The 25,445-nt window shown below is 35.0% G+C and overlaps 1 protein-coding gene and 1 pseudogene across 9 annotated transcripts; one reads left to right on the forward strand and one right to left on the reverse strand.

Moving 5' to 3' along the window:
* Positions 1 to 1,190: 1,190 nt before the first annotated feature.
* Positions 1,191 to 20,903, forward strand: HDA15 (histone deacetylase 15). Of its 9 annotated transcripts, none has more exons than XM_022297536.2 (18): positions 1,191 to 1,319; positions 2,308 to 2,589; positions 2,694 to 2,882; positions 3,000 to 3,114; positions 3,379 to 3,458; positions 5,056 to 5,131; positions 5,298 to 5,362; positions 6,739 to 6,794; positions 15,633 to 15,756; positions 15,852 to 15,977; positions 16,076 to 16,126; positions 16,556 to 16,624; positions 16,814 to 16,922; positions 18,869 to 18,948; positions 19,069 to 19,151; positions 19,251 to 19,296; positions 19,509 to 19,677; positions 20,576 to 20,903. In XM_022297536.2, the coding sequence occupies exons 2-18, from the start codon at positions 2,347 to 2,349 to the stop codon at positions 20,695 to 20,697; spliced, it is 1,803 nt and encodes a 600-aa protein (XP_022153228.1). In that variant the 5' UTR covers positions 1,191 to 1,319; positions 2,308 to 2,346; the 3' UTR covers positions 20,698 to 20,903. The 9 variants fall into 9 exon arrangements, with proteins under 9 accessions (XP_022153228.1, XP_022153230.1, XP_022153229.1 ...); XM_022297538.2 differs by having other exon boundaries at positions 1,199 to 1,319; positions 2,342 to 2,589; XM_022297537.2 differs by having other exon boundaries at positions 1,201 to 1,319; positions 2,283 to 2,589.
* LOC148210665 (uncharacterized) lies at positions 10,071 to 12,247 on the reverse strand (annotated as a pseudogene).
* Positions 20,904 to 25,445: the final 4,542 nt, after the last annotated feature.

Here is a 25,445-nt window from a genome sequence, read left to right on the forward strand (position 1 = left end):
AGTTTATCGGAGATCCATTCTTGAAGGAGTGTCCATACTCGGCGTAGCTGGTAAATGAAGCTGCTTATGTGCGAGATGTTAGGTTGGCTCGGTTTATCTTTTAGGCGATCGAACTACGTGGTAGCTCAGCTCAGCCTTTGAGGCAGTAACCCTTGCACCAATTAGTCTTTATGTTGACTCATCATCATTACCCTATCAGGGGTTGCCACGTGGTGAGTGAAAAATCACCTTCAACATAGTCCATGAACTCTACTCTGTACTGAATATTTTTAAGTTAGTAACAATTTAGTATATAAATTTTAGTATGTAACCATGTAGTCAACGTAGCTTGACATATTTTACGTTTAGTCTCTATCACTAATATTTCTTTTTTAAGATTTAATGATGTTTCTTATACACGTAGATTGACAAACTAACAAAATACCAAATATGTTTATGAATGATAGGGATTGAATCATTATATATTAAAATCTGGTACTTAATTTCGATGAGATTTCCCACAACAAATACTAAATCACTACACATTTTAAAGTAATTAAAATAATGACATACTAAAATTAACGAGCTAAATTATTATCAATGTAAAAGTACATGGTTATAAACAAAAGTTGAAAGACTAAAAAGTAATTTCAATAAAAGTACGAGCAAATATTTTGTTTGAATTAAAATAATATTTTGGTTCCTAAACTTTTAACTTTTATTCATTTTGGTAATTGTACTTTTAACTTTGATTTTAATTCTCGTATTTTCAAAATGTTCATTTGGTCAATGTACTTTTAAAACGGGACTATTATGATCCCTTCATTTTATTTTTAATCTCATTTATTATATGACAATTTCAATAAGATACTATACTCAATATATTTTTTGAAATGTAACTAGAACTTTACATTAAAAGATTTTTTTTTCATGTGTACAATTTGTATTAACTTTTTGTAAATAAAGACTAAATCGTTACTTCTAAAAGTGCAGGGACCAAAACGAATATTTTAAATGTACACGAAAACGAACCAAAAAATACAGGGGCTAGAATAAGATTTTAATCTATATTTTTTTAACCAAAACACAAAAACACAAACACATGGTATAAAAATTTACATAACAAGCCTTAGCCGATAGTATCGGACACAAGGAAAAAGAAAAAAAAAAAGATACGCAAAGGTGATATTACCTTAAAATCAAAGGACTAGTTTGCAAAATTGTAGATTTTTTTACCTCGATTTGCAAGCTTAAGAGACATGAACCGGAGACTCCCGCTGCCCTGCCGTACTAGTGTTTCGACTATGGCGTGGAAGCAACCCAATTCTGCTTACGCGCAGGTTTGATTATTTCTCTCTTCCCTCCCTTTCTCCTGTTTCTTCTTTTCATTTTTCCCGCTATTTTTTTGTCTCCTTTTGAACAGTTTACCGATTTGATCTTGTATCGATGGACTTTCCATTTCCCATCAGAAATGTTCGTCTGTAAATGTTTCTGATGGAAGCTAGGGTTTCTATTTGTTCTTCTTATTGGCCTTATGTTGGAAGCTTATTAGCGTTTTCAATAAACGTATCCCTTCAGTAACTTGCATTTTCTCTCCCTCACATATTGCTGGTGTTCTCTTTTCTTTACGTTTTTAAAATAGCTGCATGTACTGGGGTGTAGTTCGCCCAAGTTCAATAAGTGGGTACAAGTTATTATTATTATTTGGGTTTTTTTCAGCTATAGGATTCCCAAGAAATTAGGGAGTTAAGTTAGACGTGACAAAATTTTATGTGGGTATATCTAAATCTAAAGGTAAAGGCTGAGGAGGGAGGAGATTTAAATATGCATAAGCGAATAGAGTTGTTGAACATAATCAAGGTAATAGTCATGATATGTCTGAGGGAAAAAATAAACGAGGGCCTTAGTTTATTATTGGACTTTTCAAAACAATGCCTATAAGTTGCTAGGGGTTTGATTTAACCTTAGTTTATTATTGGACTTCTTAATACAATGCTTCTAAGTTGCTAAGGTAATAGTAAAAACTTGTAATTTAAAGTTGGATTCTAGTAGCCTTATGTATGGATATTGAATGTCTAGAGGGAAAGTTGTTACTAATTTCAATGACCTTTACTGCCCACGCCCAGAACTTTTAGTACCCAAGGGCCATGTGTGTTGTTCCCTCTTACTCTTATGTTTATTTATTTATTTTTTAATTATTATTATTTTTGAGGAAGTATTGATCATTTCTTACCAATCATTTAGATCTTTATCTACTCTCTATGATTTATTTACCACATTATAATTTTGGTTCTTTGTAGTAGTTACTGTTATGCTAATGATATTCAGTGATGAACGTTTTCATCCAATCTATGAACACAAGACAAAATGGTTTTAGAAACACTTCAAAAGAGTCGTTTGGTGGATGGAGATGCTGAAGTAAGTCTTCAAAAGCAAGGCGACAAACTCCCTTGTCAAATTTTGAATGGAAGATGTGGAAAATCAGGCTCTGATAGAAACAGTGCTAGGCCTTGTTTAGACGATAACTGTGGAGAAGATAATACAGGCGTAACTTCTTATAGAGATGTACCAAGCAGCTTAAATATAGATATGCAACCTGATACTTCACGTGTAAGTAAACTTGGTTTCATTAGTAGATGCAAATTACAGCCGTCGTGCAATGTTCTCGTGTTTTTTACTGCACTATGAGTAAATACAATATGGTTTTACTTCAGAAGAAGTCGAGGCAGCAGAGAGAAATGACCTTCCAAGATATGATTAACAACTGGGACATCTTCGAGGATGATGATGAGGATGACGATGATGATAGTGACTGGGAACCGCTGCAGAAACTCAGGGAAATAATGAAGTGGTTTTGTACCAATTGTACCATGGCCAACCTTGATGTTGCTGCACACTGTGACGTCTGTTTGTACTACTTTTTAATATAATGTTCCTTTTTATTTTTTTATTTTTTGTGCTTTCTTATATTTTTTGACGTCAGGATGTGGGCATATTTAAATGAATATTTACTCATGCAGTCATGTGGAGAACACAGAGAATCTGGAATACTGAAGCATGGGTTTTTTGCTTCTCCAACTTTACAAGATTCAAATTCATTAGAGGCCGAGCTTGAAACTAAAAAAACCGGTAAAGGTGAATCACATGTTGTTACAATTAGACATTTAGTGTTATCTTTAATTTTTATTCATTAATTTTCCACTTGATAAGGGAATAGACATTATTGGTCCCCTCTCTTTTTGATCACCAATAGTTGAGGCTGCTGGTTGTAATTTCTGTTTTGGGTAGTCTCTGATACAGTGTGGTTCTTGTTCTCGTGCCTTCTTTTGTACTTTTGTTGGTCATTATTTATTGCTCTCAAAGAGGCTAACTGCAACTATTCTTTTGTTGTATTTGTAGGCATGGTTTCACAAGTATCACTGCCATCTAATAGTTCCACCGCAATTGGATTTGATGAGAGAATGTTGCTGCACTCAGAAGTATGGGAGTTTGTTTAAAACTTTTATGTGTTAGATTCTCAAGCATTATATTTCTATTTTTGTTTATTTTGTGTCTCTGAGTGTTGGATGCATTACATGTCTTCTCACGAGGAAATCTCCATGCTGTGTTTATAATTCAGATTTAATGTGCATTTGAAATGATTGATAGATTGGAACATGATGGTCCTTGCAGACTTTAGAATTTAGGAACAGGAGTTAATGATTAACGCCTTAGATGAGTTGGAGTCTTTGGAGATTTTGACATAAATACATACATGACGCCGAAGGTAATAGATCTATATGGTGTTTGAAAAGTTGAATTATATCAGCCTAGTTAGGTGGCCACTAGGGCTCGAACCCTTAATTTACCTTTCTGGTCATGGCTCGTAAACCCCATCCCCCCAATCACCATTCTTTGCTTAAAAGTGAGTTGCAGGCCAACGCAATGAAAACCAAATTTTATGGAGAAGAAATGAAAGAACATACAGGTCCGGGCCATACAAAGAAATGAAAGCCAAGGAGCTGAGGGCTAAGACAAAAACCTAACAAACTACAAAATCTCAAAAAAAGAAAAATTTCCTATAGCTAAAGATGACTCTGATTCAGCTGCTATGGGTTCATTTTTCCAACGCAAAGACAAAGTTCGAACAAATGGCATCACTCTTTCGGAGGCTTTAGTTGGTAAGAAACCAAAGAGCTTTTGATGCTTCCTACTCTAGTCCTGATGAGTTTTGGGATTTAGTTAAATTTTTTGCTTCCTCCCAAAGATTTTGTTTCTATGACAAGATTGATGCCAACTGGGAGTCCTTATCTATCCATTTTGTAATTTTTTTTTTGATAAGAATCAATCTCATTGATGTTATAAAATTACAAAAAGAGGGAGAAACCCTATCCAAGAGAGAGATATCAGCAAGAGGACAGCCCAACCATCAATTTCTGCATCTTTCAAATTCCTCCTCAATCAAAGGTTCCAGCTTTCAGAATCGTCCATCCAAAAATCCTTTACAGCTGCTTTTTTTTAAAGAGTAACAAAGAAGGGAACTTACGTGCCAAAGAGTCATCCAACAGCTAGAAATCATTCTAGAAAGAGATATCACGCCCCTCACCAATTTTGAAGGTCAAACGATAAAGAATCAGAATTTCTTTTTTTTTTGTTTTAAAAAGCTTTCCATGGACCTTTGAAAAGAAATATCGTCAGCTTTTGATCTTTTTTTTGATGCTATTGTCCTTTTGGTTCTTACTTGATGTAAATATTCTTATGTTTTCATTACTATAGCTATTCATCTCTTTTATCCGATTGGAGATACTTCTTGTAACTCCCTTAGATTGAGGTCTGCCCCTCTTTTTGTAATTTCATATCATCAATGAAATGGTTTCTTATTAAGAAAAACATAATCTAATTAATTAATTTATTTATAATGAAAATGACATATCATTGTGTTCTTATTTTGTTATAGACTTGTTATATCCATGTCACATATCTGGGTCTGTGGTTTAGATTGAAATTGATTTCCGCATAGTACTTTGTTGGAACTTTTAAGTCACTGGTATACAAGTGCTTTACTTCCTCTGGCTGGTGGTGTTCTTGCTAGAGAAGGTTGAAATGAAGTCACACCCACATCCAGAAAGACCGGATCGTTTGAGAGCTATTGCTGCTAGCTTGTCTACAGCTGGTAATCTTTACTTCACCATATTTTCTATTGTTTTTTAAGGTATGACATTGTTGGGTTGATGATTACAATTTAATATCCGGGGTGATGTAGTTTACTGCTTTCAACTTGTTGCCTTCAACTTTTTATCATTGGACTGTTAGCAACAGAAAAATTTTGCTGCATGTAGGAATTTTTCCTGGAAGATGCTATCCAATCCCGGCAAGAGAAATTACCAAAGAAGAACTTGAGAGGGTAAGAAACTACATTTATTTTCAGGCAGAGATACATATAGCCAGATAAATTTAATTATAACATTTTAACATTTTTTATCCTTTTTTTTTTGGGAGTGAGAAACAAATTTCATTGATAAATGAAGTATACAAAAGCGATCAAAGGCCTCCTAAAAGCCATGGAGTTGCAAAAAGCTACCTAAGAGGATATTTACTATTATCATAGAAATAGGGTAATTACCCTGACCTCTAATTGACCTGACCTCTAATTGGGTGGCTTTCTTGTAATTAGCCATTATGGCTTTTTGGTTATTTCATACATCAATGAAATACTCGTTTCTTACTCAAAAAAGGAAAAAAAAAATAGAAATAGGGTAACTATAAAAATGACTAAACCAAAGAGGAGGCTACAAAAACAAGAAGATCCCCTAGTGGTTGATAACTTGATAAAATTCAAAATAGGCTCCCCTCTTGAAGGATAGCATTTTTCTTCCTTTTTCTTCTAAAGGGGAAGACTCACCTTACTTAAGGTTAATTGGAATCTTCTTGTATTACCTTTCTTTGTTTAGGATCTTCGTTTCAATCATGACTTAGTTAGGTTAGAAAATATCATGAGAGACTTTCTTAGATAGAGAGGGAGAGTCATATTTACTTAATTGGAAAGTTGTTTCGAAACCTTTAGAGGGGGGTCGTCTTGAGGAAGGGGAGAGTCACATCAAGACTTTCTTTGAGATTGCTCTTTGGAGGCTTTTGGGGTTTGTTTGGCTCATGGTAGGGATTGTTGCCTTATGATGGAGGAGCTTTTGACGCATCCTCCCTCTAGGGATAAGGGTAGTATTCTCTGGAGTGCTGGGATAAGGGTAGTATTCTATGGAGTGCTGGCTTTTTTAGGGACAAGGGCAGTATTTTATGGAGTACTGGTTTTTTGTGGTATTATTATTATGGTGTATCTGGGTTGAGAGAAACAATAGAATCTTTAGGGGCGTGGAGAGGTTTTGGTAGAGGTTTTGTCCCTTGCTAGGTCTTCAGTGCCTTGCTTTGGGTGTTTTCTTCCAAAGACCTTCATAATTGTTAGACTTTATTATTTTGGGTTGGAGCCGTTTCTTATTTTCTTAGGTTAGTTTCTTCCTTCTAGTGTGGCTCCTATTCTTCGTCTGCCATTTTTGTTGGTCTGTTTTTTTGCTAGCCTTTTCCTGGTCCTTTTGTACTCTTTTATTTTTCTAAATGAAAGCTCAATTTAGGAAAAATATCTATTATTTGAATTTTTGGATAGGACCATAGATATTCTGAGGATAACATATATATTTTCATCTATGAATATAAAAATACGATGCTTTAAGTTTTTTTTTTGAGAAGCATTTTGTGATTTTATGTTTTGACTATTCGTTTTAATAAAAGGTTCATTCCCTGGAGAATATTCAAGCTGTTGAGGTTACACGCAATGTTATTTCTTGGTATGTCCGTTATAACCATTCTCTCCGTGTCATTTGTTATATAGAATGATAGAATGTAATTGCTTCTATGTTACTAGAATGTATGACCTTGTTTATGAACAGTATAATGAAGCAGTCTTTTTGTAACTCATGCTAACTCAAATTTGTTTTTTTGTAATGAATTACCTTGTATGATATGGTTTCTTATTCAACGGTCTTCTTAGTCAAAGATCTAGAATTTTTATTTCTTTCTCTCTCCTTTTCTGGGTGGACTAGTGTTGTCGAAATGGTTGTCTTGGATGGAAAGAGATAAAAGATTGTTTTGAAGACAACGTTAAAAGATTGGGATACTGTATAACATATGGCCTCTAATTTTGCTCTTTTTGTTATTGTGAATGACTATTGTGGAGGGTATTCTTCTAAACCTTCGTGGCTTAAGTTGAGGAGATTTTTCAACCCTATATGAAAAAAAATAATAAAAAACCAAACTTTCATTGAGAAAAATGAAATAATATACAAAGAGCATGCAAAAAAATATCTCAACAAAAGGAACCCAAACAATTACCCCTAACTGCTAATTACAAAAATCTCCCTACAAGCCCATAAAGAAGTATTAAATCTAATAAACTTCCACACAACCTCCCAAGATTTCTCAACCTCTCTAAAAGTTATGTTATTTCGCTCGAGCCAAATTCAAAAGTTGCAAAGAAGCAAGTCTGCCAAAGAAATCTTCCTTCCTCCTTTAAATGGAGGATGTAAAAGGACCTCTTTGAACATAAACCAACAAGCTCTATTCAATCCCATCTACTTTTTAAACCTTTTTATGTGGAATACCTTATTAGTTTATTCTGGATTTTTCCCAGTTATTTTTTTTAGAAATAACACTGATTATAACTATTTTGTATAGGATACTTGTTTGATATTTGTAAAATCATTTGAGGAATGCAAAGTGAAGAGAACTTAGATTTCAAATGGTATCATTTTAATAAAGTAGGATCTTTCTTACATATAAAGAAAGGTTAAATTAAGTTTACTGAACTTTTAGAACTTTTAGAGTTGTGTCTAATCTAAACTTTAAATAGTGTCGAGTGGGTTCTTAAACTTTCAATTTTGTGGCTAATAGGTCCCTCAACTTTAAAATTATCTAATAGGTCAGTGAACTTTAAAATTATCTACTTAGGTCTCTAAACTTTCAAGTTTGTGTCTTTGTGTCTTACAGGTCTCTAAACTTTCAAGTTTGTGTCTAATGAGTCTCTGAACTTTAGAAAATGTTGAATAAGTATGAGACCTATTAAATATGAAATTGAAAGTTCAGTTGATATATTAGACACTGCCTTGAAAAGTTAAGTTAGGAACTAAACTTGTAATTTAACCATAAATAAAATACCACTTTTTAGTTTCAATACTTAAATCCCTCACCTATTGGTGAGCTTAATACCAAAAACCCTTGATGTCTCCCGAGTTCAGGCTTTGGGGCGAGTGCGGGTGCCCTTGGGTATTGGGGAGCAAAGCTCCGACTCCCAGTTATAAAAAAAAAAGAACTTAAATCCCTCATTGTCAAATAGAACAAGGAAGAGTTTGGGAACAACAGGGGTACTAAAAACAGACTGCTGGATGGTATAGAAGTCATTGATGAAGTAGAGGAAAGGGGTTTGATTATTAAAGACAGCAGAGTGGAGAGATCTTATAAGGCTGGGCTGGCAGAAGCAATCCAAGAATAGAGAATGTGGCTTCAAAAGTATAAAATTCAGTGGCTTAAGGAAGGTGATGAAAACTCCTTCTCAGGGGAGGAGACATTGAAGTTACCTTCAATATGCTGATGACACCTTATTTTTCTGCTCAAGTAAGATTAAATGTATGGAGAATTGGTGGTTTATCCTCAAGGTATTCTTGTGTGGTTCGGGGTTGTCCCTAAACTTGGCTAAGACCTCCTGAATTGGCATAAGCATTAGTGGTAGTGTGATAGAGGCTGCAACTAATAGCCTGGGTTGCAAAGCTGAGAGCCTTCCTATCTTCTATTAGTGTGATAGAGCCTTCCTATCTTCTATTGGGGATTAACCATGGTGCATGCTGTCCTTAATAGCTTCCCAATTTACTATTTCTCTCTTATGGAAGCCCCCAATAAGATCATTTCGATGATGGAGAAAATTATGAGAGATTTCATTTGGTGTGGGAAAATCTATAAAGCGGGTAGCCATTTAATTAGCTGGAAAAAGACTTCTTTGCCTGTGATTATGGTGGCCTAGGGGTAGGCTCCTTAAAAAATAGGAACTCCTCTCTCCTAATGAAGTGACACTGGAGACTCACTCAAGAAAAGGATTCTTGGTTGAGCAATGTCATTGCTGCTATATGGTTTAGACACAAAATGGTTGGTTCACTAAACCCACCAAAGGCCGAAGCATGAGGAAGGCCCTTGGTTGACATAAGGAAAAAGATGGCTTTCTTCACCTCCTTCACAAAGTTTGTGGTTGGAAATGGAAGGAAAATCCGTTTCTGCGAAGACGTTTGGGCTAGACCTACTCCCTTGGCAACTAGATTCCCTGATTTGTATACCATCTCTTTGAAAAAAACTCAAACATTGCTGATTGTTGGTTGACTGATCAATAAATTTGGGATTTGGGCTAGGGCTGTAAAACTAAATGTAAAAAACCAAACCGACCGAACCGAAGGCGGTCAGTCTGTTTTGAAGATAAGTCGGTCGACTGTCAGTCGGTTGGCCTATAGAAATGAGAGAATATCGACTGATCGACTGACCATGAAATATTGTTTAAAAGAAACAAAAAAGAGGCCTGATTTAATGCTGACTGTGCCTGAAAAAGAAGACCATGCATTGCCTTGGGAAATATCATGTGATTTGATTTGATTTGATTTTTTTTTAAATTTTTGCACTCATTCTTATCCCTTTCTAAACATCATTTTTTTTTCTTTTCCTTCTATTTTTCCGTCTCTTCTTTCTCTCCTTCAAAGTTCTTTCTTTTTCTTTCTTCCTCTTCCTATCTTCTTTTTCTATTTCTTTAGACCACCCCTGCCGGCCAACACCCCTAGCCTAGCCCCCTCCGACGTGTTTCCATCTCCTTTGGCAAACCCCCACTGGCGTGACCAGTGTTTTCGAGGCGCAAGGCGCACCACAAGGCGACGAGTCCTTTGATCGCCTTGAGGTGAGAGACGATACAAAGGCGACGCCAGATTGAAGCGGGGTGCACCTTAATAAATAAGTAAAAATTATATATATAGTGCATAAATTACCTTAAAAAAATCAATACAAAAATAGTAAATGTCAACAAGATGCATAAAACAACCAAATTCTATAAGTTTAGTTCCAAATATAGACAAGCAACATTAAGAAATTCTAGAGTTTGAAATAGAACAAAAAGTAAATATAAGTAATCAAAGATCATCATCCTCATCTAAATCTAAATTCTCTTCATCTTGGACGTCCTCACAATCTTCCTTTTCCAATTCTTCTTCTTCGGTGTCATCATCATCATCACTAACCACCACTTGCACTGATTTTCAAACTATTGAAGTTGTGGGAGTGGGAGTAGCAGGCGACTTTCCTTTAGATCTTGCATATGTTCTCGTTTCCCTTATGGGCTCTCTAACACCACTGGCCTTGGCTACATCTCCCCATGTGAGGTCGTCATCATCAAAGACCAACTCATTTTCTTCTTGACCATCTTCTTCTTCGAGTGTTCCGATCAACCATTCATTACTTTCATCAATATGATCCAAAGTAATTGGATCAAGTTGGTCTTGTAGAGTGTAGCGCTCTTTAAGTGCTTGGTTATATTTTATATAAATCAAGTCATTAAGACGCTTTTGCTCTAACCTGTTCCTCTTCTTGGAATGAATCTACAAAATTATTAACGAATGTAGAGTCAAAAGTGGATTTTTCAATCTTCAATTAACAATGGAAAAACCAAATTATTCTCACTTACGTGTTAAAAAACACTCCAATTGCGCTCACAGCCAGAAACGCTGCACGTTAGACTAAGGACTCTCATGGCTAACTTTCGTAAAATTAGAGCATTAACACCCTAAAGAGACCACCATGCAGCTGTGCACATATTAAACAAATGATTTAGAATATTACTAGTTCAAACTTAAATATGTCTATTAAAAATTTAAAACTAAAAGTAATAAATAATGTCATTACCTGGTGTTTTAACACCCCTCATCCTTATTGCTACATTACTCGAAAACATGTCTTTTGCTTCATTGTACAATTCTAATTCGATTGAACATTGAACTTGATCATCGATAGATGATATGAATCGTTCTATAACTTTGATCAGACCATCCATGACCTCAGGATCTTGCATAATTCTCTCTTTGTTGTAATAGAAAAGAGATGGATTCAAATAAGGCTGCATGTAAAGGCCGATGAAGTTGGCAATCCCACCTTTGATCAACGATCTCCCAAATCGGTCTGTACTTCGCCTCATTTCCATTAAAACCACTCTTAATAGCCTCCTTTGCCCTATCCATAGCTTTGTAAATATAACCCATAGCCGGTTTATCACCATCTACTAGCCTCAACAAACTAAAGGGCCCGATGCTTTCAAAGTATACACAACTGAATTCCAAAAAGATGGCATCATAACGGTTTCAGCTGCTCTCTTCCCCTTTGGGTTCTTCGCCCATTTAGAGGTGGTCTATTTCTCAGAAATAAACATCTTCCTCAAATTGGCTTTATTTCTGTGAATACTGGCTAGGGTTAAAAATGAAGTTGCGAAGCGAGTCACTGTTGGTCTTACCAATTCATGTTGGTTAGTAAATTCTCTCATCATGTTTAGCACGTACAAGTGGTTGTAAATAAAACCACCAAGTGCCACGGCCTTCCTAAGACACCTTTTCACCTGCTCAATCTTTCCAATATCCTCCAAAATTAAATCTAGACAATGAGCAGCGCATGGTGTCCAATATGGATGAGGTCGCTTGGCTTCTAAAAGTTTTCCAGCTAGGACATAGTTTGAGGCATTATCCGTCACAACTTGGACAACATTTTCTTCTCCAATCTTCTCCACCATGCCATCTAAGAGTTGAAAAATCTTTTCTCCAGTTTTGATGCATGAAGATGAATCAATGGATTCCATAAACAACGTTCCAACAGATGAATGAACTAAAAAGTTGATTAGTGTCCTATCCCTCCTATCAGTCCACCCATCTGACATCAGTGAACAACCATTTCTCTTCCATTCTACCTCATGATCACCCATCAGATTTTTTGTGTACTGTACTTCTTTTTTCAAGTACGTTACTCGAGCTTCATGATAAGAAGGAGGTATCAAACCAGGGCCAAATTGCCCCACAGCTTCTAGCATCATTTCAAAACTTCTCAAGCGAATAGTATTTAGAGGAATACCTGCTTGATATATCCAACGCATGATGAATTGCACTGTAGCATCTCTCCCCTCTTTATCATATTTTTCAATAATAGTTGATTGCTTCAACCTCTTAAATCGATTTCTATCATCAACAACTTTTCCAGGATGTTGATAAACAAATTTATCTATTGGCCCCTTTGGTTGCGGTGGTTTTAAGACTGATGAACTACAAGAGTTACTACTTCTTCCTCCACTCCCACCTCCACTTCCTCTCCCTCTCCCTCTCCCACCTATACTACTCACATTATCACCTGTGTTTATTCTTGTTCGCTTGTTCATTAGGGTTGATGTTGATCCACTACCATTACCACCAACTACTTCCATCTCATCTTCATCATCTTCTTCAATCAAAGTTAAATCTTCATACGTTGGGAGGCCATTACTCTCTTCCCTTCTTACTTTTGTTCTTGTTTGATACTCCTTCAATTCTTCTCTCACATCAGTTGGGCATTTCAAACATGCCTTTACATTTCGATTTCCCCCAACCAAATGGTTTGTTGCTCGGCAAACTACACCTTTGGTAATTTTTCCACAAAACATGCATTTGCACGTGTTTGTATCTTTTGGATCATCCAATATGATGTATTGCCAACCGGGATGCTTGCGTTTGTTTCCACCTTCTTCCATCCTAATATAATTAAAATTTGGAAGATAAAAAAAAATGTAAAGGAAAGAGTCATTGTGAAGTGTGAAGAAAGCCAAAGATTTAGAAAACTTTTGTGTGAAATAAAAGAGAGGAAACGAAAAGGAGTAAATGAGATATAAGGAATAAAAAATAAAAAAAAACCTACGAAAGTCGGACTATTGGAGTGAGCGGCGGCTGCGACGCCGGTTGACGACAGTGGCGATTGCGACGGTCGGAGATGGGGAAGCGGGCGACGGTCGGCGGAGATCGATGAAGCCTGAAGGTGAAAATCGTGAATGTCGAGAGGGAGGGGAGGCAGAGAGCGTCGTGTGCCGGGGAGGGTTTTTAAAAAAGAAAACCCTTTAAAAAGAAAAAAAAAGGACAGATCGCCCCCTTGAAGGAGGCGATCGCCTTGCCTCAGGCGACAGGCGCGCCAAGGTGCCCAATGGTGAGCGCCTGATTGAAGGCGCTTGCCTGGGCACCTTGCGAGGCGCACCTGGGCGAAAACGCCTCACCTCTCACTTGAGGTGAGCGCCCGGGTGCGCCTCGAAAACACTGGGCGTGACAGCAACAACCCAACCCCCATCCACCCCCCTATTTTATTTCCAGCTTTGCTGACCTCCCCCCACCGTCCACAGGCGCGATGCAACACTCGCTTGGCGAATCTGTATTTAAGGGAAAAAAATTTGGTTTAGGCAGAAATCGACCGACCGACCGAGGTTGGTTGGTCACAGAGGGGTAGAAAGGGCGGTCGGTTGGGTGTCGATTTAATCCTAGAAACCGACCCGACCGACAAATATACACCTCTAATTTGGGCATTAGAAGCGGTATTTTTGATAGGGAGATGGCCAGCTGGACAGATTTGACTGATATTTTGGAAAGAACCTGGGATGATTTGATTGTTTGGTCTCTTGGAAAGGGAGGCTCAGTCTCTGTGAATTGAGCTTTCCTTTCCCTCACTAAACCTGATGCTTCGGCACCAAGATAGTGTGGTGAAGCATCATTTGGAAGGCTCTTTTTTTTGAACAAGATACGAACTTTTCATTGATAAATGAAAATGAACAAAATTGTTCAAAGATACAAACTCCCATAGGAGTGAAGGTACAGGAAATAAATAAAAGTAAGCATTAGAAGAAATAAAAACCATAAAATTAAAGAAACCTCCTTAAAGGGGAATTATAAAAGCCTCCCAATTCATACAAAGCATACTAGGAGAATAAGAAGAGAAGAGATTGAAACGAACACACCATTGAGAGGCTTTGAATTTGGCGATTGAGAAACACTCCATAGGAGATCGATTCTTGCCTTCAAATATTCGTTGATTTCTCTCAAACCATAATTTGGAAAGAAGAGCTTTTATTCCAAAAGCCCAAAGCAGATTAGATCTAGAGCTTGCTTGCAGCCCACTTAAAAGCTGAAAGATGATTTGAGGCACCTCCAGATCCCACACCCATGAAACTCCAAACATAGATAGGAATTTTTTCCAACAGACCACTGCATAGCTACATGAGAAGAAGACATGCCTTGGGCTTCCCCACTTGCTTTGCACAGTAAACAACATGATGGCTGCATCAAAGAATTGGGCATTTTCTTTTGTAATGTCTCTGAAGTGTTAACTTTGCCCATTAGAAGAATCCAAACCATGAAATTAACTCTTTTGGACAAAAAGAGTTCCATAGAATAGGTAGTACTTCCTTAGGAAAATTAGGAACCGAATGCTGGAATTTTCTTTGAGGCTCTTGTTCACATGCCCATTCGTAAAAATTTTGAGAAAAGTCTAGCAAAGTCATTCTTCCAAAACTTCCAAAACTTCATAAAGAATTCTGGAATAAAACCGTCTGGCCCTGGAGCTTTGTTCTTACCAAGTCCCTTAACTGTCTCCCATACTCCTGCTTCCTCTAATTCTCTCTCTAGCCAAATTCTGTTTTGCCAAGAAATTGGCCTCCACTGAAGCTCAATTGGAAGCAGTCTCATCTTCCTTACTTTCTGATATAGAGAAGAGAAAAAAGAGAATATTTCAATCTCAATATCGTATAGATTAACAAGAGATTCTCCTTGAGAATTCTGCAGTTCAGATATGGATGCTTTCCTCCTCTTTGCTGCCAAAAACCGATGGAAAAATTTACTGTTTTCATCACCCTCTTTAGGAAGGCTCTTGTTCCCAAGAGAGTGAAATTATTCATTTGTAATTTGGTCTTCTCTGTACAGAGGCATCAACACTTCAAAGAAGATTTTCCCATTGGGTTTTTGCTCCTTCAATCTATTTTATTTGTAAAAGGGGGGAGGATTCAATAGATCACTTGCTTCTTCACTGTACATGTCCTTTTAAAGCTTGGTCTTTTATTTTTAAGGAGTTGGGCATTAATATCTTCTTCCCTAAGAAGGCGGACGCGTAGATGTTGGAATCTTGGTGGGCTTTAGGTTCAAAGGAAAAGCCAAGGTCTTGTGGTGCTGTGCAGTGAAGGCTGTGTTATGCTCTACGTGGAAGGAAAGAAATCAAAGAGCTTCTGAGGACAGTTATAGTTCAGAGGATTCTTTTGTGGATAGTATAGTATTCGGTACTTGGCTTCTTGGTGGAGTACTAGATACAAAGTATTTTTTAATTACGCCCTTTCCATGATTGTTAGAAATTGGACGGCCTTTTCGTAACAGTTCTTGGAGCGGGATTTTCTCCACCCCTTGCCCTTAGGTCATCGTCTTTTTGTGTAGTTTATACATCTTTCCCAGTTTCTTATCTCTCATACACACACACATTTTCATATGAGATATTGGTTATTATGGTCATGATGTTTATGATGTTTAGTCTGATGATTGCTTTTGGGTTATTTTATTTTATTTTTATGACAGTTATTTCACTCCTGACACATACGCAAATAAGCATTCAGCACAGGCTGCTAGGCTTGCAGCCGGTTTATGTGCTGATCTTGCTTCAGAAATTGTTTCTGGTCGTGCCAAAAATGGTTTTGCTCTGGTATGACAAATCACATTTTTCAATCCCAAAATTTATTTTGTTTTGATGTAGATGCTCCTCTAGAATGCTGTCTGACGCTTTTTTTTAATTCTCAGGTTCGTCCTCCTGGTCACCATGCAGGTGTTAAACAAGCCATGGGGTTTTGCCTTCACAACAATGCGGCAGTTTCTGCATTGGCTGCTCAGGCTGCTGGTGCCAAGAAAGTGCTAATAGTTGATTGGGTAAGGTTGATATTTTTTTGCTATGTAGTAGGGGCCCATAACCATCTTCTATTCTCTCTCTAACGATTGTTATTTTCTTTTCATCCTTTCTACTTTAGGATGTTCACCATGGAAATGGAACGCAGGAAATATTTGAGCAAAATAAATCGGTATGCTCTATATGAAATGAACTTCTGGTTTCTCTTCCTTTTCTGATCTCTGATTTTTTGGAAGATGGAAAATTTTGCTGGACAAGATGGTTTCATTGTTGTAGGTTATAACTACAAGCCTTGATTGGCATTCATGAATATAATCAATGTCTTCAGAGCATCCTTTTGAATTGGAGTCCCTTCCTTTAGGTGGGCCTCCAGTTGTGGGCTGATTTTTTTTGTATGCCCTTATATATGTGTTATTTTTTGTTTTCACTTTTATCAATGAAAAGTCGCTTTCTTATTAAAAGAATCAACGTAGGTTTTTTAACAACTTTCTTCTCCTGTTTCACCTTTTTTTTTTACAAGAGCTCATCTTTGTGATTTTCATGTTTGAGTCACATTTGCAGAATTTATACAGTTCCGATGACAAACTTGACCAATTTGTAGGTCTTGTATATATCTTTACATAGACATGAGTTAGGGAGGTTCTATCCTGGAACTGGAGCTGCTGATGAGGTAACTTATTATAGTTTACTCAATATTGCATATATAATCATAAATTTTATTTATTTCTATGTGCTTTGCTTACAAATACAATTTCTTTTTGTGCACTTTGGCCTCCAATCAACCAAAAAGCTTGTAGCCTTGGAGTGTGTCTTTTACCATGAGAGCATTATTACTTATAAAGACTATTTACTTCTTCAGGTGGGCACAATGGGAGCAGAAGGATATTGTGTGAATGTCCCTTGGAGTCAGTCGGGAGTTGGTGATAATGATTACATTTTTGCATTTAAGCAAGTTGTGCTTCCAATAGGTTACTTCCATTACTCGTTTCTTATCCCAAAAAAAAAAAAGAAGTTATTCCCATTGCTGATATTTGTTTTATCTATTGTCAAAATGTTTTCTGCTAAGAAGCACTGACACTTCATTTTAGGTAACGTATCCGCATTGGACACTCCAACATTTATCGGACACTTGTTAGCTCAATAGATTTGTGTCATGCACTAGTTATACAAAGTGAATATGGATTCGACACTTGTTAGCTACATATTGAACACTTGTTAAGCATAAGAAATAGCCATAAATGGTAATATAGGACAAAATAATAAATTTTGAAAGTAAAATACAATTTAGCTTTTTGACTTTGAATTTCCTTCTTCTATAAAATTGATCTATACTTAAAAAAGAATGTATATTTTAATAAATGTGTTCTTGCAGTGTCCGTGGTCCTAGATTTTTAGAAAATGATGTGTCACCATGTCCGTGTCGTGTCCTTATTCATGCTTCTTAGATTTTCTAGAGAGAAATAGTGTAGAACATTTTCTATTGCACCTATTAATCATCCTCCTTTTAGAAAAGAACACTTCTATTGCAGGGAATGAAAATGATAAAATGATGTTGGAATTATGCCATGATATATGGTTTTCAGTGATATGGATGGCTTAAATGTACAAATTACTACGACCTCGTGGTGCCTTACTCATAGGAGATTCTTTTGTAATTACAGTCTAGCTTTACTTTCCCGTGATTGGCAAGCTATAATGTGGTAGCTTTCTTGGGGAGGGCCTCCTCGGCCCTTGCCCGTAGGTTGTTTCTCTCCTTTTGTTATATTATATTCCGTTTCTTATAAAAAAAAAGGTATTGTTTTCTCTCACCATCTTTCTAACTTTGATCTTTTAACTTCAATCTTTCACCTTTTCAATTTTTTATTTTAAGAAGAGCCACACGTATCTTGTGCTGTTTTATCACTCTGAGTTCCTTTCCTCCCCTCTAAATATATGAATAAAACCTGATTTTTTAGGCCAGATTTAAAAAGAAAAATAGTCACGAGTGTTGTGTTTTGAGGCCAGCATCATTTGTCCTCTTCCCTTATGTTTTCCTTTGATGACAGTTTGATTCAGAAGAAAAGACTTATGGATTTTTTTGCTTATCAAAATTATGTATTGCATTTTGCATCATTCACTTTGATGTCTTAGGTTCTGTTTGGTGCATTTTCTCAGATGACATAGGAATGTATCTAAAATCTCAACAAATGGTTTTTGAAAGTTCACCTCTTAAGCAACATTTGAGGACTGGTTGAGGTTTGAGAAAATATATATTTGAGGTTATTTACTGTGCCTTCTAAATATTTTATTTCAGCAAATTGTTATCTTGAATGTCATGCATCCGGTTCTTGTTGGAAGTGTTTCTTATGAACCGAGGAGAGGAATAATGGTTGCAGAATTTATTTTGTATTGTTTTCATTAAAAACAAAAATGTTTTCAGAACGGCCTGTGAAAACATATAATCTCTTTTCGAAAATTTTCAATCTTCCACATGTTGCTCACATTATGTTATGCACTTGTTGCCCGCCCCTCTGAATGTTGATGGCCTCTTTTTGCAACTTGCCATTTGACATTTGTCTGGCTTTCAAGAATGGGGCTAAAATCTGGAGCTAAATCATTATTTATTGGAGAGCCTTTGATGTTATCTTGTTTGGTCTGGAGGATATATATAATTCTCTTATTTGTTAACTTTTTCACATCGTTACAATTTCCATCATATTTCTTATTATAAAAGTAATGAAAAGGTGAGTTGGAGAAATTGAATTCTACCTCATCATAATTCTTGTCGTAACTCTATTTGTGGGAACGTAGAGCACTATTTTTAAAATATCTAGAGCACTAATTCTGTAGCTTTATTTTTTAAAAGTTGAAGATGCAGTATAGTACTAATTTTAACTCCGACATTTCTGATACCTTTAATCTGCTATCATTGCAGCTTCTGCTTTTACCCCTGATCTCACTATCATATCAGCAGGATTTGATGCTGCAAGGGGGGATCCATTGGGAATGTGTGACGTAAGGATTTTCTTATTGAATGATTGTTATATTATTAGGAATGTCCTCAATTTAGATTCACTGTTTAAATTTCCTGAGGTCAGCACTGTCTTGAATTCTGGTTTTCTTCTCGTATTCCAGGTAACTCCTGCTGGGTATGCACACATGACTCACTTGTTGAATATTGTCTCTGGTGGGAAGTTGCTTGTTATTCTTGAAGGCGGGTCTGTGCTCATTTCTTGATCTTTGTGGCTTCTGCTCAGAGTAGGTTAAATGGATTTTATGCTGTCACGTGCTAAGTTGATTGAGATGTCTATTTGCAGCTACAATCTTCGTTCCATATCATCTTCAGCTACAGCAGTAATCAAGGTGCTTTGTTCTGAACAATGGAAAGACAGGAACTTAAATTGTGCATTATATCCTTTTTTGTCTTTTCAGTTGCTAACCTTGTCTCGTTTCTAATTCATATATATAATAATATATTATGCTAGCTATCTCAATTTTATACTATCATGGTTTCTAGGGTGTAACTTATTCTACCTCATTGATTCTTTTCGTTTCTGTTCTGACATTAAAAATAGGTATTGCTGGGTGAAAGTCCTGGATGTGATTTGGACGATCGTTTACCCTCCAGAGCTGGGATGAAAACTGTACTAGACGTGCTTAAGATTCAAAAGAATTTCTGGCCCGTGCTGGAATCTAGCTTTTCAAAATTACAGTCACAGTGGGAGACATATGATACTGAAAGAAGTGAGTAGTCTCTCTCCCCCTCGTGTTAGTCGTGTATATGTGGGGCGAGAGTGTTAGTGTAATGGGTTAAGCTGGCTGGGGGTAGATAACTTGAGTGACTGGAGGTTAAACTGAAATAAAGAACCAATTGAACCAATTTTGTCTTTTTCATTCTTGTTTTTTGTTTTTTGCTGTGTTTCTTTTGAAAATCAATTGATAAGCAAATTTAGCTATGATGGCTAATTCTCTATTCGAAGCAGAGAACAGGGATAGCATTAGAAAAGATTCAAACTTTATGCAAATGGTTCACCTCTATGATTTATTGGAGTCGGTTTCTGCTAAATATTTGTATGGTAGAAGCAAATATAGCTGTGCTCACCTCACCCGCTTCTTGAAAAAGCAATTACAAATTTAAGAGAAAGCAGAAAGTCTATAGTTCTTTTTATTTTTTATTTTAATAATTATTATTAGATAAGAAACCCACCGAAAGTTTGCAAAAGTCGCAACAAAACAACATAAAAGACAAAGGGACGAAACACCCATTTTTCAAAAAGGATGGACTGATAGTAAAGGTAGAGTAGTTACAAAAATGGTTGTGTTGCACACTCCAATTCGAGGCAGTGAATGGCTTTGTTATAATGATATGCAAGTCTATGGTGCTGGTATTGCCCGATAGTCAAAGGAGAAGTTGTGAATTTGGATGTTATTGAAGTTACGAGTTTCTGGTTTTATTGGTGGTCGGTATTTAGGATCGATAGTAGTATCCCTTGAATTTGCAGAATTCAAACATTCTGTGTCAGACAGTAGACTTGCGGGATCCTTTTGAGTTCTAGGTGTGCCCGAGGGGGGGGGGGGGGGGGGGTTGGTTTTGAACTTAAACCTTTATATATGATCCTCTGCTGACAGTTCTCTTATGCAGGAAAACCACGTAAGAAGAGAAGACACGCTGCTGTGGCTCCAAGATGTTGGCGATGGGGACGGAAGAGGCTATTGTATCATCTACTAAACGGGCGACTTCGTGTAAGATCAAAGGGATGCTAACTTGTGCTTTCATTTTCATCCACCTGCATCATTCCTCATAATTTTGTGCATTTTTGTATGCCCTTTAGTATCAGTCTCAGGGTTCCCTAGATATTCTTGGCTCTTGTTATTGCTTAATCGCACACTTCTGATAGGAGTTGGCTGCTGAAAGCTTAATATTTATGTAATGCTCAGAAAATGCAACTTCATCCTTTTTATTGTCTCCATCACATTGTTCCATTTTATAGGTCGATGAACTCCGAAGGAAAAAAAGAACCAAAAAAGAAGAAAAGGAAAAGAAAAAAACTCAAAGAAATACAATGTAATAATCTATAATTCCCTTGATGTCTCTTGGACGGGTGTGGGTACCATTGGATATAGGGGAGCAAAGTTTCAACAAAGTTTAAAATTCCTAGTTATAAAAAAAAAAAAATCTATAATTGCGCTTCTGCCCTCTTTATAGACCTTAGTGACATGTTTTCTAGTCTGTCGAGTTTGCTCTACTAGTGTATTGGAAGAATCTCAATGTTGTCTTAGAGAGGAATGATGTAAAGGGGTAAGTGATTCGATTATGGTGATTTGGCCAAAACTGATGATCTGACCTGATGTACTGATCTAATTGGCAAAATCGATCACCAAACCAACCGAAATCGACAAAATATATCCAAATTGTATCGATGAACTATTTTTTTTCAGATTTTAGCTTTAGAAAATTGAGATGTGCTAAAAACATTTTTCATGCCAATAAAATCATTTCCTACAATTGTATCTTTGGATAAATGGTGGGTATGAGAATCCAGCTGCGATGATTTCCTCTTCAAAGACTAATTCAATTTTAGGTCGATGGGAGTTGAGTTCATTGATAATGTTTCTTAACCTTTACATCCTCAAAAAATATTGCACTTTCCATTTTAAAGAAACAATTTAAGGAGAGATTACAAAATATAAAAAGCTCTAAAAGCCATCTAGCATTCTTAACTACTTAGCAACCAATTGTTCTTGAGTCTAAACTCATTTGGCCTATAATGTCTTGCCACAGTTGGACAGTTACAAATATATAAATGACATGTTGACTAAAATGTCTCTGTGTGTAAACTGTATGAACATCTATCGGTTGCAAGATTTTTAGCATTCATTTTTCTTTTATTTATATCTCAGAAATATTGTTAGAATACAATGTCATCTAGAAAAATAACAAAATTCAAAAAATTCATCATAAAAATATTGAAAATAACAAATAAGCAAACATTATAGAAGATTGGTGTTGGTAGCGATAAAAGAATTATAGATCACACGTATAAAATTGGGTAGCTGACAGTCACGGTAAGAATTACGATCTTTAAAACCTCATAGGTGTTAGCTATATAATTTTGCCGCAAGAAGGGAGATTGCTATAGAACTTCAATGGCGTATATATATTACGTTACCATAATTTGCGTTGCTATAAAGACGTAAAAATGTTTTTCTCGCAAGTAGTGACAAAAACCATAAGGTCGAAATAGTTTGCGATGTTTTGAACTTCTATTGCAATTTGTATTGGTTGCAACTTAATATTGAGGAATATTGTCAAGTATGTTCTTTTAAGTATGAAATTGAATCTCACCCCATAAGTTATCTCGATGATGAATTGAAAGGTAATAAAATTCTAGATGAAGTTTCCAAGATTATAACAAGAGATAGGGAGGAGCCAGAAACATAAGCTAGACAATTATACATCCTAAATCATAATCAATTGCAATCGAAAAACAAGAGTAAACATGCATAGGTAGGTTAAGCGAATTTAAGAAGGTGCAATTCTCCTATAGGATAAAGACACTGAATTCGCCATACATAGGTTCAATCCCATCACCACGCGTGTTATGGATAAAGGAGACAAACTTAGAAAACCTAAAAAAAAAAAAAAAAAAATTATCGCAAGACTTTCAACAAAGGCATCCAAGCAATTGGTATCCCATTATAACAAGATATATATTTTCAATCAAAATGTTACATATTTGAATCCCAACCCATATGTTGTTGAATTTCGAGGAAAAAAATAAATTTAAAGGTACCGTTCTCAAATTGTAAATGATGTGTGACCACATGGATCCGAACAAGACAAAAGTAATTGGAGGCAAAGATTCTATTTCTAAGAATTAGGAAACTGTACAATCTCAAAATCATAACATTCATTCATGATCATGATTATGATGTAAATGACATGTCTTTTCCACTTTTTCTCCATCTCTTTAGACAAATTAAAAAAAAAAGGTGGTGTTTTTTGGTTGAGAACTTGATTTAAAGTTGTATTTAAATATTTTTTAAATTATTAATAAATAAAAACAATTTTTTTTTTTTGAAATTATAGTTTGAATGCTGCGTATGAATTTATTGATAAAGATATCAGCTTATGTGTTCTTTTAAAACAAAAATTTGTAGGAGTCTACCAAGTTTTCAATTCAATGTAACAAGAAAATATTGGTACGAATTTGAAAATTTAAGTGCTTCGTTTGATAATCATTTGGTTTTTGGTTTTTAGTTTTTAAAAAACAGAGGTGTTTGATAACCAATTCAAATTTTTGTTTTTCATTTTTTAAAAACAATTTTGAAATTTTATGTAAATTTCAAAAAAAGTAAAAATAGTTTTCAAAAAATAGGTTTTTGTTTTTCAAAATCTCACTTTTTCTTCTAATAGTCAACTTCTTTTCTCGTATTTATCTCTAAAAAATTTATTTTTCACTCTAATTTTTTTTTATTTCTAAATTTCTCTCTACAAAACTTTATTTTTGACTCTTTAAAATTTTCATATTTTGAATATTTAAGGTTATTTGTCTCTCTTCAAATTTTTTTATATATATTTTTTCTAACAGATCAGTTCCATTTCTATCACTAAAAATTTAATATTTTTCCTAAGTTTTTTCTCTTTAAAATTTCATATTTTATAACTTTTCTTTATATTCGTAATCTATTTTTTCCTCTAAAAATTATATTTTATTTTCTCGTTCAATTTTCTTTCACTGTAACTTTTATTTATATTTGTATTTATTTATTTTCTATAAAAATTATATTTTGAATTTTGTTTTTATCTCTAAATTTGTTTCCACTATAATTTTTTCTCTTTCTTTATAATTTTTTTCTTTAACGTATCTTTTCCTCTCGACTTTATTTTTTTCTCCAAAATGTTTCTCTTTTTGTCTTTAACTTTTATTTCACTATTTTTTTATAAATATTTTTATTTACCTCTCTAAAATTTATCTTCCAAAAATTTATTTACATCCCTATTTTCATGTGTCTACATTAGGGAAAGACAAAAATTTCTGCAGGGTCGGGTCCCAAAAATAGAAAATGCATGTCCTGACCCCGTCCCCGTCCCCGATTCCATTTTTTAAATAATTAATATATATTTATTACACTTTTTTTATACTTAAATTCTAAAAATAATTATAAACAATTATAAAACCGATAATTTTTCTCGAGAACATCTCTTGGACCCAAGAACGAGGTGGATATGGAGACTAAAACTTTTTAGGAGCCCAAGAATGGGGGAGAGCATCCTCACTCGCACCCACAACATTGTCTTCTCTATTCTACATAAAATTTTCTCTCTCTAATATATATTTTCAATTTTCTAACTTTTTAAAAACAAAAAACTAAAAATGGTTATGAAATATGTTTTGATTTTTTGTTTCGTAAAAACAAAAAACAAAAAAGGTTATCAAACATATATGATTTTTGTTTTTTAAAAACACAAAACCACAAACCAAAACCTAATATAAAAAAACCCAAAAACTAAAATGGTTATCAAACAAGCCCTAGAAATCGAAGAATTTAAATAGTTGATAATGAGAGATTAAAACTATATTTGAATAGAGATGACTGTTTAAAGCACTAACTTACATACTCAAGAGTGTAAGCTAAAGATGAAAAAGTTGACCAAGTTGGATTAAACAACTTTAGTGATTTGGTTTCATAAAATTGAAAATTCAAAGCTATTTAGATCGTTTAGTTTTATAAATCGGTGGCGAAAGCGAATATAGCTCTGACATATATCTCCCATCAGGAGGTTCTGAGTCAATTCTTACCCTTATACTAAAAAAGAAAAAAAAACTTTACAAACCGGTAGATATAAATCAATTCAGATTTAGTTTGGGTTGGTTTGGGAGTTAATTGAAATTGATTTTGATGCTAATATGAGCATTGAGCCACATCTAACTTGTAGTAGTATATTTATAAAAAGAAATAATAGTAATAATAATAAATTTTTTTAATGTAATTCTACATTTTAAGAAATTTCAAATTTAAAATTTGAGAACACAGTAAACATAAAAATGTTGCAAGTTTCAATAGAATCTAAAATTTTGATTTAATGAATGTGAAAAGAAGAATCTAATTTAAATTGCATACCAAACATATTTTAATTCTTCAAAAGGATTTATTTCAATATCAATTTTTAATTTTGTTGTCAATTCAAGCTTAGCTTATTATCATCCCAAAGTTAATGGTTTGACCCATTTTTGAACTAGTTTTTTCCTATTAAAAAAAAAAACTAAGATTCGATATCAATTTTGGTAAAAAGTAAAAAATAAAAAAGGCCCAATTTGCCTATACATGTTACATTTGGCTTATTTGTATTAATCTATTTACATGGTAAAAGAAGAGGGTAGGTTTCTTACTTGGAAGGTTGGAAGAAAAATATATATAATAATTTGAATCATCATTTTAATCGGTTGAACTATACTTAATTAGGTTGACGAAAACGAAAAGGAACTATTAAACATACTAAATACTCT

This window comes from Momordica charantia (assembly GCF_013281855.1).
Source record: "Momordica charantia cultivar OHB3-1 chromosome 6 unlocalized genomic scaffold, Mcharantia_2.0 BLBB01000006.1, whole genome shotgun sequence".
In the NCBI taxonomy this organism is placed as follows: Eukaryota; Viridiplantae; Streptophyta; class Magnoliopsida; order Cucurbitales; family Cucurbitaceae; genus Momordica; species Momordica charantia.